The following is a 14395-nucleotide window of genomic DNA, read 5'->3' on the forward strand; positions in this document are numbered from 1 at the left end:
TTAATGAAAATATAACACAGTGAAAAATTAATGGCTAAATTAAGTTTTCTTTAAAGCACACTGTTTTACATTCTTTTTACTGAAATAAAAATGCTCTATTATATTATTCTATATTAAATATAAGAGAAAAAAAAAGTGAGGCACTGGCTAGCATACATTTTAATAGTGGTTATGAAAAAGGATCTATCTATACTGTAAGGAAGTAGATCAAATTAAATCAAGCAATCTGTGCACATAGCCCCTGCTAAAGTCAGCTGGTACATATGAAAGGATAAACTGGGTAAAGTGTCTGAACTGGAAAGCAAAACTCAATCCCTATACCAGAATGTCCCTCGTTAATTTCGATGTTCCAAAGAAATGAGAGGGAAAAGCCTTCAAGATGCTATGATAAGGGAAAAGAACAAAGAAAATCAACCAAACCTAAACCAATGCTTTCCAAAATCCCACTAAGTTTGACAAGCTGTCTCCCTTCAGTAACTGCCTAATAGCTTGGTTGGTTAGTATTACTGACAAAGTGAAGTATCTATTGATAGAGGATCTGTAAAACTCACAGTCCTGTTTTGAAGCTGCAAAATAATACAGGTCTGTAGCTAGCCTTTTACACAGGGGTAAGCTTCACTTACTACTAGATTGCTGATGTTAAAAAAAAATGCTGTGAATAGAGTGAATGGTCTGTAAGCATTACTTGTGAAAAGATAATTCTAATTTCTCAGCTATTAATGGCTGCAAGTATTCTCTGATGTAATTATGGAGAAATAGCTGAGAACTTGATTGTAGCAAACAGTTAGTAGTTTGTTGCTAACAAGGCAAACATGACAAACAATTTTGAGGCAATTATTGTCATTACAAGCCACACACAATTGTTCAAGGCAAGCATAATAGAAAGTGACAGTTGTGCAGCTGGTAGGGCGGTGCGGGAAACGGGATTGTTCTCTGGTTGCAACAGACCAGTCAAGACTCTAGTGCAGAGTGCTCAATGCATAATTCATGTTTAATAATATTTTAGCCTCTAAAGGAAATTACAGTGTAAGATTAAAAAAAAAAAAAACAAAGACATGTCAAAAAACCCCACAAGTTACTAAAAGCTGAGAGAAGATACAGCAGAAAAATGGAGCAAGAGGGAGACATTCAACGTTGCCAACTCACAAGATGCTTGCATGTAGTAAAAGAAAATACATTAACTCTACATATTAAAAGAGTCAGTTGTAAAAGTAGTCCATTTGTTATACTTCAGTGAGTGGGCTGCTCATGTCCAAATCCTTGTTTGAGACTCTTGTCCGATTAGGCAGATTCCCTGAGTTAGTGAAGTTCTGAAAGTTCCTTCCATTGATCTGGAGGAAGGAAGGAGTATACTCCATGGAGTGACACTGGTCCTTAATTCTTACCAAATTTGAGCTGTACAGAGAGTCAAAGGAAGTTTTTCATCTTTGGTACAATAGAAGTGCCTCTCATATCAGCTCAGTAGTCTGATGACAATGCACATAGCAGCTGCCTTGTCAGCAGCCAGTACATGAAAATACTTGATTTGCTGAAAATTCAACCCAGTTCTCCTTAATGATGTTAAGGACTGAAAGTTTCTAACACAGCTGAACCAAGATTTCAAGCTCTTACCCAGGCTCAGTACAATATATTATCCCTGACATCATAACACTACTCAAGTGTCACTACAGTGTCACTCCTACTGCCTTTTGCACCTCTAAAGAAGTAATTAAAACGCCACTTAAACTAGATTTCCATAACTCTCTGGCTTTCTGTTCTAGTTTCACCATTTTCTTCCTCTTTCTTAAATGTACTGGTTTATGCAAATAATATTAGATCAAAGCAAATCTGATGGACCAAATCACCTGGGGTGTAGCTCCACTGAAGCAAAATAATACTAGTATGGTATGCCAGCTTCTCAGGTCCACTTTAACTCTGCTTAGGTGAAGATGATACCAATTTTCTCAGATAGAGCAATATATTATAACTAATCTGCTGTCTAAAGAAATCTTTGTGATTTTGACATGTGGAAGATAGCACTTTAGTGCAGTCCATAGACTTACTCAGAAACATGCATATGTGACTGTGCTGTCTTTTGCTTTATTCACTAATGAAGCCTGTGCTTGCAAAAGGTGGCAGATTGACAGCTGCAGAGACAGGAGATCTTTGGTTTTCCTCTGAACAGATTGCTGGGCAGCCGAAGCAGGCACTTGCCTGATTTTCTCTTGCCAGCTTGTCTCAGTCCTTGTCTTTGGAATGCAGTTGTTGCTCTCATTCAGCCTGTGAGGCCTCTGCTCTATCCCCCAGAACAGGGAAAAGGTAAAATCTGTTCATATACATGGGCTTTTCCCCCTCAGGGAAATTACAGAAAGTTCACAAAAGACTGTGCATAAGGTGCTGTACTGCTAGCATTGCCTAAATGTTACTGTACTCCCCTCTTTTCCACTGCCATGAGACAGACAGTTATGTCAGATCTCTTTCGGAAGACTAGCATTTACTGTTTCATCTTTACTCATAAGAAGTGAGATCAGTGCCCAAAACATTGCAAGTTTCACTGGCTCTAGCATGGCTATAATGACTGAATAAGTCACAAAAGTCACTCAGCTCTCCCGGCCGCAGACTCAAATGTGCTTTCTGTCTTTTCATCAGTGGCTTAGACTAGGTTCAGAGAGAACAAACCAACAGCAAGCACCAGTACAGTAAATTCTGTGCACCTTTGCACACACAGTTTTGACAAAGTAAAAATATAGCTGTGATGCAGACAACAGGTATTCGGATGACTGTCTCCACTACTCTACCCCAAACACCAAATGACTGAAAGGAATAATTAATGTGAACAACCAAATCTCCTACATTTATACTATGGAAAGCACGTCAACTTGAACACATCAGGAAAAGAGAACTGGCACCATCCAGATGATCACAAACTATTTGAAAGCGTAGTCCTCTATTGCACTACAGTACTGTTGCTCAATTTTCTATAAATAGAAAATAATGTAACCAGGAAGAACTTATTTGTAGCGTTCTCATCTAAGATGATAGCACAATCCCTGTCAAAGGCGGAATCATGACATATTTTGTCATAGCTAGTTGCTATAAGTACAGTCTCCACACAGTGCCTGTGAGGGAGAATTCAATATCAATATGTATAAACATGCAACTATCATTTTCTAAAAGCTAAGTTGGAGAGAATATGGTCCTTCCACCCAAACGCAGAGAAAGCATTGATACATTTTGGTGTTATCTCACTACAGAAAGGAATACTTAAATGAATTCTGCTTCTTGCATTGAGTTACAGTCAAATAGCCTCATCCCTCATTTTTGTTTGATAGCTCACACGATGGAAACGAAAAAATAATTTCAACACAAAATAACTCTTCCTAATTCTAGAGTTGTGCATGGTCTTAATTTCCTCTAATCAGAGCATCGTCCTACACTTCTCTCATGTCTTGGTAACTAATGAGCCACCACAGTGAGGGAGCAAACACACTCAGCTTGTTCACAGGGCTCCAGCTAACAGGCAAGGGCAACAAGAGTCCCATTTTCCCTCAGGGTAGAAAATCTTGTTGTCCTTCTGACAGACCTATCTAAAGGTCAGTTTTGGCTACAAAACCCATTTTTTTCTACAGGTCAAAGCACTAATTAAAAAAAGACAAGGTCCTTTACTTCCAAGTCAGTCTGCAAACCTTGCCTGCTTATCTGTAGACTGAGACAAGGGCAGAAGGGTTTGATCCAGCAACATCAGAATCCCTAGAGCATTATTAGGAGAAAGAAGAATTAAAGACAGCTTTCAAGCAGGAACTTTGCCCACTGATGGATGAGTGATATGCAGTGCTTGCTCCAAAGAATCAGCTTAGGAAAAGGGAGATGTAGCATGTATAGAGAAGCAAGAAAACACAAGCAAGCAAGGGAAAAGAGTGCATCACCAGCAATTTGCAGCCCTATTATCCAGCTGGCTGCTAGAGAAAGCACCTCTGAGGCACTGGTAAGCAGATAGCCCTACCCCATTCCCAGCTGGGGAATGAACCGATTGCAAATTAGAGCTGCTTTCCTTTTCTAACTCCCCAGGGAAGGGCAGCAGCTTTTTTTCCAACTCCTCCCCCATCGTTGCAGCAGCCCTGCAGGTGCTCAGGATGCTATTTTCAGCCATTCACCAGCAGGTGTGACTCAAGGCCCTGTTATTTAAAAGCATACAAAGGCTTATTTGGGAATTGTCCTTTGTAGTATTGTGGCAACTTCAGTACTGTGGGTACAAGTTACCAATTCTCCCCATTTTTTATTTCTTGATCAATTCCCTATTCCCTTTCAATCTGATATGCTTTATATAAGTAATCTTATGAAGCCTCAGTACATCTGCAGAGCCCAAGACGCAATACCAGCTGCTACCGATTGAGAGCAAACACACGCTTTCCCTCTCTGTGCCTTTCTGCCCAGCATTTTTCCTACCTACCATGACATTTCTGGGTGAAGAAATTGAGTGCTTTCAGCTGGTACAGTGGGTTGCTCCCATATTTGCTTTATTCTATTTAGGTTCCAATAACCTAACCATGAGAAACAAAACAGAAAACTAGACTGGCAGACATGAGAAACCTCAGTTGACATCTTCTAGTACCAGCTATGCAATGGAGTCTCAAAGCCAAATGCCTGTCTAAATATGATGCAAGTATGGTCCCAAGGAAAGAGGGTATGAAAGTGTCTTTTTCCTTTTATTAGGATCCCACTCTCCTATGATAAACTGAACTGGAAAAGCAGCCTCCAGTTATCCCTGAGTGTCATAGCCCAAGTTACTATTACATTGCTCTAGGGTACACAGATTCTGTTTACATCCTAGTACCATATCAATAGAAATCCAGGAGGGGAAAAAAAAAAATCAACAGATGTCCCAAAATATTCTCATGCCACCTTAAGTGGAAAACCAGGTAAGAAAAGTGATAGGACACATCACCTTTAGGTATACTGGAGCTGTCACTAATCCAATTCAGGCAGTAATTTTCGTAATGGTTCCCATTAGCAAATCACTCTCAATGAGGCCGTGCTTGGGGCAGCAGCAGACCTCTGCTGTCCCATTCCATCACAGACACCATTCACAACCCTCTGTCACAGGCAACCTTAGAAGCAATAAGTTTTCACCTGCCAGAATACAGCAAAGAGATTTCAGATGAGCTAAATGCCAAGTATCTTTATCTGTAGATTGAATGTGATGGCTGACAAACTCTCATGGACATACAGACTGTTTGAGATAAGGGAGCAGGAATCAATTCTAAAGTTATTCAAACAAATTCATGCTTTGCTGATGATTTTGCTGTGCATATCCTGTGACTGTGTTACATTTGTAAAACTTTAGAGTGAAAGCTGTGATAGCAAAAGGGACTGTACTGCTAAGTTCATGTAAGTTCCCTTTTGTCTTCACTCATTCCTGTTCTCCCTTCCATCCCTCAGTCCCTGTGCTTACTATTTTCTTTTAGTCTTCTCTTTTCCTGTCCTCCCTTATAATTCTTTACTCCCTTCTCTCCTGTCTTTCAGTTCCTCCTTCAGCCTCTTCTCCCGTATCTGAAAAAGCAGTGTTGCCATAACTAGGCACACTCAGGTTTGCTACCCGACAACAGCTAGCACAGGAAAACCATGAGTCAGGAAGAGCTGCTATTTCAAATTTCTCTATCAGTGGATGCTTTAGCCATGAGACGCAGCAAAAAATAGGACTGCGTTAGGAAGGTGAGCAAGTACCATCTGTGAGGAAGGGAAGGAAAGCTGAGAGATTTAAAGCAATTCTGTAAGATCACATTACCTGCAGTTCAAAGAGCACAGTACATTTATTTCCCATACATTTTAAATAGAAAGTGACAGATTTGCAGCATTTTATCGTTTGTACTTATGTTCTAATATGATTAGATGTGGCACATTAATGTGGTTGTGGCAGGTATTAAGACATGTATGACAGGCATTTCTTCATAGGCTGCTGTACTGGGCTGCAATTCTTATTTTAGATAGGTGCACAGTTACTACTAAGAAAAACTCCATATATGTGAAACAGACTGAGAACATAGGTAAACAATGGCACTTCCAAAGTATGCCTGAAAACTCAAACCTAACCGCATTACTATAACACATTAGCCCTGAAAAGTCAAACTTTGATAGAAAAGCGAACTGGCTTTCTCTACATCTTGTGCATCAGAACTGCTCCTTTAGTGAACATACATAGATAGAAATTAAGTCAAAAGTTGCACAAATTTTCTGATAGCTTGTGGACACTCAGACAAAAGGAAGCTGCGGTTAGAATGTGGTCTGCCAAATTATCGTAGATACCCTCTTCCTTTATTTGTCCAGAAAGCAACACAGCATAAGGTCCCACTCATCCCCAGAATTTATCAGCCATTGTGCAGCACGCCCTTTCTCACCTAAATAGCTTACCAACTAGCAAGTGACCACGAGGCACAAAGTGGAGAGAATCCAGCTTAACTGTCAAACCCCACATATTTAGTGTTCAGGACAAATCTAAGAAGCGCTTCCGAATTGGCACACATGATCCAGAAATCATGGAGGAACAAGTACAGAATAGCAATGTGTTGTTTGTAATAACTACAGAAGAGAGCTGCAAGTGGGATGCTTCGCATTCCTGTGCCACTCATGAGCCACTGTCTGTAGTGGACGGGCTCTTTATGAGCTCCATAGACAAGGAGAAAGTTCATTCCAAACCAGGCCCTCTAACTTGTTCTATAACAAGGGCTGAAATCAAAGAGTATGCATCAATGCATCTTCTGTGCAAAGCAAAACTTCCAACTCTTTCACCAACAAATTAGCTTTGTGTTGTAACTAACCTAGAAATAATTAACGATCAAATTTACAGTGCTGCTCATTCTGTTTGATCTTCTTTTACCTCTTTTCCTATTAGTGTTTACCTTTTTCATCCTTTCTTCTGAATATCACATACCAACATACCAATTCCTAGCTCTCAAATAACCATGCTTCTGTCATGCCCTTCTCCTTCATTTCAACCAATAAAACCAACTTTTTCAGCCTTCTGGGTTGCTTCAGAAAGGTTTGAATTTTTACTTCCCTTCAGGCCTGTGTATGGTCACATTAGATATAGAAAAATAGTAAAATAATACTACTTAACATATAGTGGTCTAAGCACTCACCTGTTGCCTAAGCAACAAATAAATTGACCTGCAAAAAAATCTAACTTCATTTTCTTCATGCTGAGACACAGGGAACATATATTTCAAATTACCTAATGAAACAGACTATGAAGAAAAGGACACAGCAGGTACAAAATGAAGGCAGAGAATGTGAAAAGGACATGGCAATACTGCATTTTCTGTATGAAACGAGAGCCTTACCATCCTGCTGGCCCTGGAGGTTCTGAGGACTTTGCATTCTCTCTTCTAGATTTGAGCTGAGGTCGGAGTTCACAGCTGACATCCTAGTTGAGTCACTCATATCAAACTCATCACTTTCTATAGAGCTTTCATCCTGCAAATTGAAAGTTTTGAGGATGGGTCAGAAAACATCGTACTCTGTTCACATCTTGTGTGCAGCTCACTTTGTTCCTGTTTGCTTTACTCACACCCGGTATGGAGTGTAATCATGCCAAACTTTTCTGTACGTAAACAAACAAATTGAGCACATAAGAAGAGCAAGGAAACTGCAGTGTTTCTGTGATATGATAATCTGATAAATGCAATTTGTTCAACTATGAGGACACTCCATTACAGCACTCTACTAAGTGTTTCCATAGTATTTTGCAAATGCTAGTAACTAGAGACTCCATACCAAGTTCTTGTTATTCAAAATTGGTTGAGCTCTCCACATTTCCTGCCTCTACCTTTCCCAAGTGATGTCAGTAATGTCATGATGATCACTCACAGTAAGATATGAACAGCAACTTGACCAAATAAGAACTGATGACCAAATTCCCTTGACATGATGTCACCCTTACACTGCTACCGTGTTTAAAGACACAGCTGTGAAAATGATAAAGCCTACAAAACTTTTGAGTATGCTCAAATGACACTTAATGAAAATCCAAAGTAATATCATCACATGAGAATTACTTCAAATTTATTCTGCCTTATATATCTTTAATACAATTTATCCATCAAGTCTAATTACAGAGCATCTACTAGGGATGATGGAAGAGGGCAGAAAGTAAAGGTCCCAATTAAATATTTTGTCTCCATTCACAAAAGCAAAACAGTTTTGGAACTAGTCCAGTAAATGTTCACATACATGCTTAACATCACTTGTTACAGTCCCAATGAAGTTCATGAGCCCACTCATGGATTAAAAACTAAGCATCCACGAGTCTTGCGCTGTAACCTGCTGAGGCAACATACAAACCTAAGGTGATACATTTTCAGTTACAAATTTTCCGAGATAATTACTCCTGTTATGAAGAAAAGCACTGTAAAGAGCATAGTGAAAAATATGGCAAATAATTTTGTATCCCCTGAAGATGGGTTTAAAATACGTTTTCAATTATTATAGAATTTTTAAAAACAAAAACAGAACTGACAGGCCTCTATTTTTCTGGGTTGTTCACCAGAACTGACCTAGAAAAATAGCAATCTTTAGAATATGATTACTGTGTACTTGTGAGCTGGTTTCTACAGATACTAATACAGCTGCTTTCTTCTTTCAAAGTTCTTGGCCCTTAAATCAGCTCCTCTCTCGGGTCTCAGTGATGTTTCCAGCTTGCACGGGCGCTTCTCTTGTTTTTGGAAGGCAAGTTCCCTGCAGTTGCAACTCTTGTTAAACTGGGATGAAGTACTGCCAAATGGCATTCAGGAGTGAGAGTGAGATAACATGCAAGGCAATGCCTTTCTGCACCATCACACCAGGACAACAAAAAATAATTAAATAAACATACTTTGTTCTTAAAGGTTTGTAAAAAACTAAGTGGAAGAATAAGGGCTTCTCTAGCAGGCACCTGTCAGCCTTGCCTAGATAGATTTGGAGCACTCCAGTTACAGCAGCAGCAAATACTCAAATGCTGCCCTCACACAAGAACTGTGGTGCCCACTAGCCTCCTGTCCCAGACAGATGGGGTCGAGGCCCACGCCAAGCTGGTTCTGAGGTTTAGGGGAAATGCACACTGTTTGTTCAAAGAGCAAGATCAGAACACAAACTCCCCCAGACCTTCTGGAAAGCTGTGCCTGTGTTAAGGCACAGTGGTATTTCTCACTGAATCCTGCAGGATTCAGCAGCTTACGTTTTCTAATTCTGAGGTTAGGCAATCTGTATGGGCTCCTGGAAGGCATGCTCTGGCTATCCAACTTTTGCACACGTATAATACAACACACATGGGCAGTCTGTGTTTGCCTAAAGTACCCTGTGGAATCTCTACCTCACTACCCAGACTGTGTAAACATGTATCTGAATTTACATGCACACACAGGCATAGAGAGAGGAGCTGAGAGCCACTGTAGCCGTTACAGGACAGCTGTAAACTGCCACACAGCAATGAGTTCTCCTGTTAGATGAAGCCCATTTCTCTTTCATCCATGGCCTTCAGCTTAAAAGTGATGAATTGAAATGCAAGAATTAGGAGGCTTTCAGTCACTGTGCCAGCTAGTTGTGGGATCCAAGTTTACTCCTGTCTCAATTCCACCCCCTCCACCATATAGATATGATTGATGAAACCTTGGAAACAAAGCCTTCCTACAAACCTATGCATGTTTTTAAGTGCATGAAATAGTTTGAATGCATGCATCAGAAATCTTACTGCTTTGTACTACATTTTCACTGTCATTTTGCTCTCAGTGCAACAAATGTACAGACTGAAGAAAGAAGAAATTCTTGCAAAATTCTGCTTTGAGAGAAGACGTAAGGATTACCTTGAGAACTTTCCTTGTGCCTTAACTGCCCTGGCAAAGATATTATTACTAAAACATATTAAAAAAATACTTTTTTCTTAATGAATCCAGTGCTGCTAACATTTCACACACAGTAACATTAGAGATGCAAAACCAAGCTGGGCAAGGACATATCAAGCAACGGTGCTTCCTGGTGCCACCATATTGTTGCCACTGGTTTATCTAGATGGAAAACTGATTTAACAAAAAATTCAGTCATCAGACCAGAAAGAGAAGATCGAAACATTAAGGCTGCAGAAACACCATGGCAGGTAGCCCTGATCCAGCTTGACCCTGTTGGGGGAGGAGTAATTCTCAACAGGAAGAAGTGGAAAACCTAAGGACTCCTTTAACTCCTAAGGCCACTCCAGGGACAAAGCCTCATTTCTCTTGCTGCTTGAAACCTCTCTGCCAGATCCCTGAAAAGAGGCAGTACACACACTCAACAGGAGGGAAGGATGACCAGGCTGTATTTGTGCATGAACTCTCAGAGAGGAATCTTTCCCCACAACCTCTACAATTTAACAAAAAGAAAAAGAAAAGCAAAAGAGAAACAAGGATCCTGATATTTCTAGAAGAATGGTGAAATCCCCATTCTATGGGGTATTGAATAATTCATAAATCTCCACCAATAGCCCGTAACTATTAATTATGAAACCACATCTGGCGGACTCCACAGAAGTCGGGAGTCTTTGACATAATCCAGCTGCTAAGGTTGTTTTTGAAGGTTTTCTTTATTGAGAAAAGATCTCATAGTCACCAGAAGGACACAGCATGGAGGACGGCTTTTTGGCTGCCACATAACTGGGCTCCTAACTATTTGGCAGCTCAAATGATAATTGAACAGATTCCTAACAAAATGAGTTTATTCCAAATAATTTGGTAGGTGTCATCCTATTGATAAAGCACTTACTAAGATCTGGTAAAATTCTGAATAAATCACAGAAAGAAAATCATTTTCAGGAAGAAATAAACACAATCCAATACCAATTCTCTCTGAAGAAGCTTCATTCTCAGCCTGTGTCTCCTTTTTTTCTTGTCTTTTTATTGAAAGTTTCAAAAGCAACCCTTACTCTTTATCAACCCTTACTATTTATCGAGCTTTCTGCCTTAAAGACTTCAACTGATGTTGCCAGGGCTTCCATTTATCTTACTACAATGTGTTGCTGCATCCTAGCTACTAACCTTGAGAACACCACGGCATTCATTTCAACTGCTGATGGTACTGCTTTCTGGAAGAACACAATGAAAGTCGCTGCTGAGCACAGCACTAAGTCTTGGGTGAACACGCTGTCAACCTTAACCTTTCTGCTGGTCCAGACAGTAAAAGGGCACCTTCAGGTAATTTGAAGCAGTACAGCATATTACCTCCAACCATGCAAGGGTGGTAAGTCATGACATTTTCTCTCAACCCGATTACTTGCTGACAGCCTTGGTTTGGTTTCAGACTATTTTAGCCATGAAATTATAAAGATGGAATCAAAAATAATTTCCAGTTCAGTTTCCTGGCTATTGCAAAGACAAGTACCAAAGAACATAGAAGAACATAAAAACAACTCAAAAGATTTAATGTTTTACCTCATCTTGCTGTGAATTTAGTAGCTGTAGCTTCATATGCTTCATATAAGCCATAGTAATTGGCATATTGTAATCAATCATACTAGTCACCAAAGTTGGAGGCTTTCCATTATCTGCAATAAAAAGAATTATGTATTATATGTTAATTGTGGAGGCTGTTTAAACCTACTATATAGTCAAAGTCAGACAGTTACATCATTTACAGTATCACAGAATGGTAGGGGTTGGAAGAGACCTCTAGACATCATCTAGTCCAAACCCTTGCTAAAGCAGATTCACCCAATCAGGTTGCACCAGATCAGGTTTAGTCCAGGTGGGTTTGGAAAACCTCCAGAGGAGACTCCACAACCTCCCTGGGCAGTGTGTGGCAGGGCTCCCTCACCCTCACAGGAAAGAAGTTTTCCCCCTGTGTTCAAATGGAACTTCCTTTGTTCCAGCTTGTGCTCGTTAACCCTTGTCCTGTCAATGGGCACTACAGGAAAAGACTCCCCACCCTCTTGACACCCTCCCTTTGGGTATTTATAAGCATTGATGAGGTCAATTTATTTCTAACTTTGGCACTTGCAACCACTCATGAGCTGTACAGATGAGGTCTCATGAAGAAAAATGAAAATAAAGTTCAAATCCTGAAAAGTGGAGAGTTCTTCTAGCTTAAACGACTATGCACATGCACCCTACCTATTCCTAATGTTTAAGCCCCCATATTTCCATGGCAAAATAAATTATCTCCTCCAGATAAAACCATCTTTCTATTGAGTACATATGTTATTACACTACATCCTCAACTGAAAGCAGAAGATTCACTACCTTCCATCTTAAGTAAATGAGATGATCTGACTTACTGAACTGTTCACGTCTACCAAATTTTTATGAACCCTCTCTTAAGCGAGGAAAATACAAATGGATATTAGGAATAAAATGACTTTCCATCCCACCATTTGACACTAAAACTACCTTTATGATCTGCTCCATCTGGGTTTAAATGCATTCTTTTCTGGCACTCTGAGCAGCTCATTAGAAATCGTGTCACCGCTTCTCTCGGTAGGAAGGCATAGGTCTCTGAAATCTGAAATGAGTAACAAAATATAGGTGTTATTACTTAAGCTGATTGAACATTATTCAACTGAACCAGATCATTTTATTTCCAAATAAGGCATATTATCTCATAATGCCAGGAAATACAATGAAAGCATGTCCTGCATGCTATGCAGGATTTCAAGAAACATCTATCCAATCTGCCTACTCATCTAATGGCTAATAACAGTAGATACTGAACTAAATTTCACTTATATCAAACAGGGATTTGTTTTCTGTTTACTTTTTTTCTTTCGGATTCCTTTCAGCCAAAAGATTCATACATAACAGGCACCCTACTGAGAGATTTTTTTTTCTTTTTAAGTTGAAAAGCCACCTTTTCCTTAAAATCACCACCAAAAAAGGAAAGTGCCTGCCTTATGTGCTCTGTTTATTTTTATTGCAACAATATGAACATAGACGCAGGACCCAGTACATTAGCAGCAATGATAGTCTCCTTACTATTTTGACTTTGTGTTTTAATGTTTTGCAAAAATATTCTTGGAAAGCTTTACACTATGGTGTAAATACATTATTTGTACTAGTAGTTATAGAATTTGAGAATCACTTAATCTTAAAGACTTTACCTTATCTGGAGATACCTTGAAATAACAGTTTCCTCATTATAACACTATCATTCTTTTCAACCACACAGGTGGTTTATCGAGTAGGCATCAAAGGGATTTACTTTTTTTTGTTGACAGGGAAGAGGAGGAAGCAGTTATTGCTGGTTTTAAAGATTGTCTTCCCCTCACCTCCAAGGACGCATATATCTTTATAGACATTTTGCCTTGTTGTAAAGGACCTGAAGGTTGATGTTAAGCTGAAAATAAGCCAACAGCATACTCTCTGATGACATATAAAGTACATCTCATGCTGGCTACAGTAAGTGTATAGCTAGCAGATCAAGAAAAGAAACTATTCCTCTCTACTCAGTGCCAGTAAGACAGCAGCTGGAATCATGTGCCAGGGTTGCCCTTCCACAGTTCATAAGGCTGCTGAGAGGCAGAGGAGGGCTCTGTGGTAGGCCACCATGGCAGATGGAACCTAAAGGAAACCGTGAAAGAAAGGTTGAGGGAGCTGGATTTGTTCCATGTAGGTTATGAGACAGAGAAAGATCTAATTGCAGCCCACCACTGCCTGAAGGGAGAGTTAAATAAAATGTGGAGAGAAACTCTTGAAAGGGTATAACTACAGACAACAGCCAACTGCAACTTGGGACATTCAAATTAGACATCAGCAGAAACTTCTTCACTAAGAGGCCAAAGAACTGGAGAAGCTTTATCAGATGGGTGGAAGAATCTCTGAACTTGGATGTTTCCAACACACTACAGGGCAAAGCTGTGGCTTTTCTGTGATTCATTGTCTATGTTGATGTGTATACGTGAACAGTGCAAGTGTTGTAAGGAATCTCTAGTCTTTCTTTTCCTAGCCAAGGTGATTGTCTTGCAATGGAGATAATCCTTAAAGAAAAACAAAGTCCCAGAAAGAGATTAGAAGAGACAACGGATACATGCTTACACTCCTTTATTTTAAAACCTACAGCAGGATTTGATTTCCTATCAAGCACTACATTGATGCAAGTCTCTGTAGGAAGTCCAGCAGAATCAAAGTGTGGTATATGAAAACATGGAAAAACAAAGGACAAGACAACTTTCTTTACGCAGATGTAAATGGGATTCTATACTGTGTAAGTCACTTCTGCTCATCACAGTGGTGCTAAGAGGAGGAGGAGGAGGAATGGACAGTTTCAGCTCTCACACTCCTCTCCTTGGCTTGTGACTCACTTAACCTGTCCTAGACTGTGGTCCAAATTTATCAATATTTTGGAAAATAGGTGGAGTTTAAATTAGTGCTTGTTGATATGACATGAGTGATGGATATATATAGAAATAATGCATCATAAAATAAGA

The 14395-nt window shown here is 39.7% G+C and overlaps 1 protein-coding gene across 4 annotated transcripts in view; it reads right to left on the reverse strand.

The window, feature by feature from the left end:
• NOL4 (nucleolar protein 4) overlaps window positions 1-14395 on the reverse strand; it is a 190917-nt gene that overhangs the window by 130351 nt on the left and 46171 nt on the right. For all 4 annotated transcript variants that reach the window (XM_061995227.1, XM_061995226.1, XM_061995225.1 and 1 more), the window contains exons 3-5: window positions 12363-12474; window positions 11409-11521; window positions 7317-7449 (exon numbers count right to left, since the gene is read on the reverse strand). In XM_061995227.1, coding sequence (XP_061851211.1) covers window positions 7317-7449; window positions 11409-11521; window positions 12363-12474 — 358 coding nt within the window. The remainder of the gene's footprint in view (window positions 1-7316; window positions 7450-11408; window positions 11522-12362; window positions 12475-14395) is intronic.

The sequence above is a fragment of the Colius striatus genome, chromosome 4, assembly GCF_028858725.1.
Source record: "Colius striatus isolate bColStr4 chromosome 4, bColStr4.1.hap1, whole genome shotgun sequence".
In the NCBI taxonomy this organism is placed as follows: domain Eukaryota; kingdom Metazoa; phylum Chordata; class Aves; order Coliiformes; family Coliidae; genus Colius; species Colius striatus.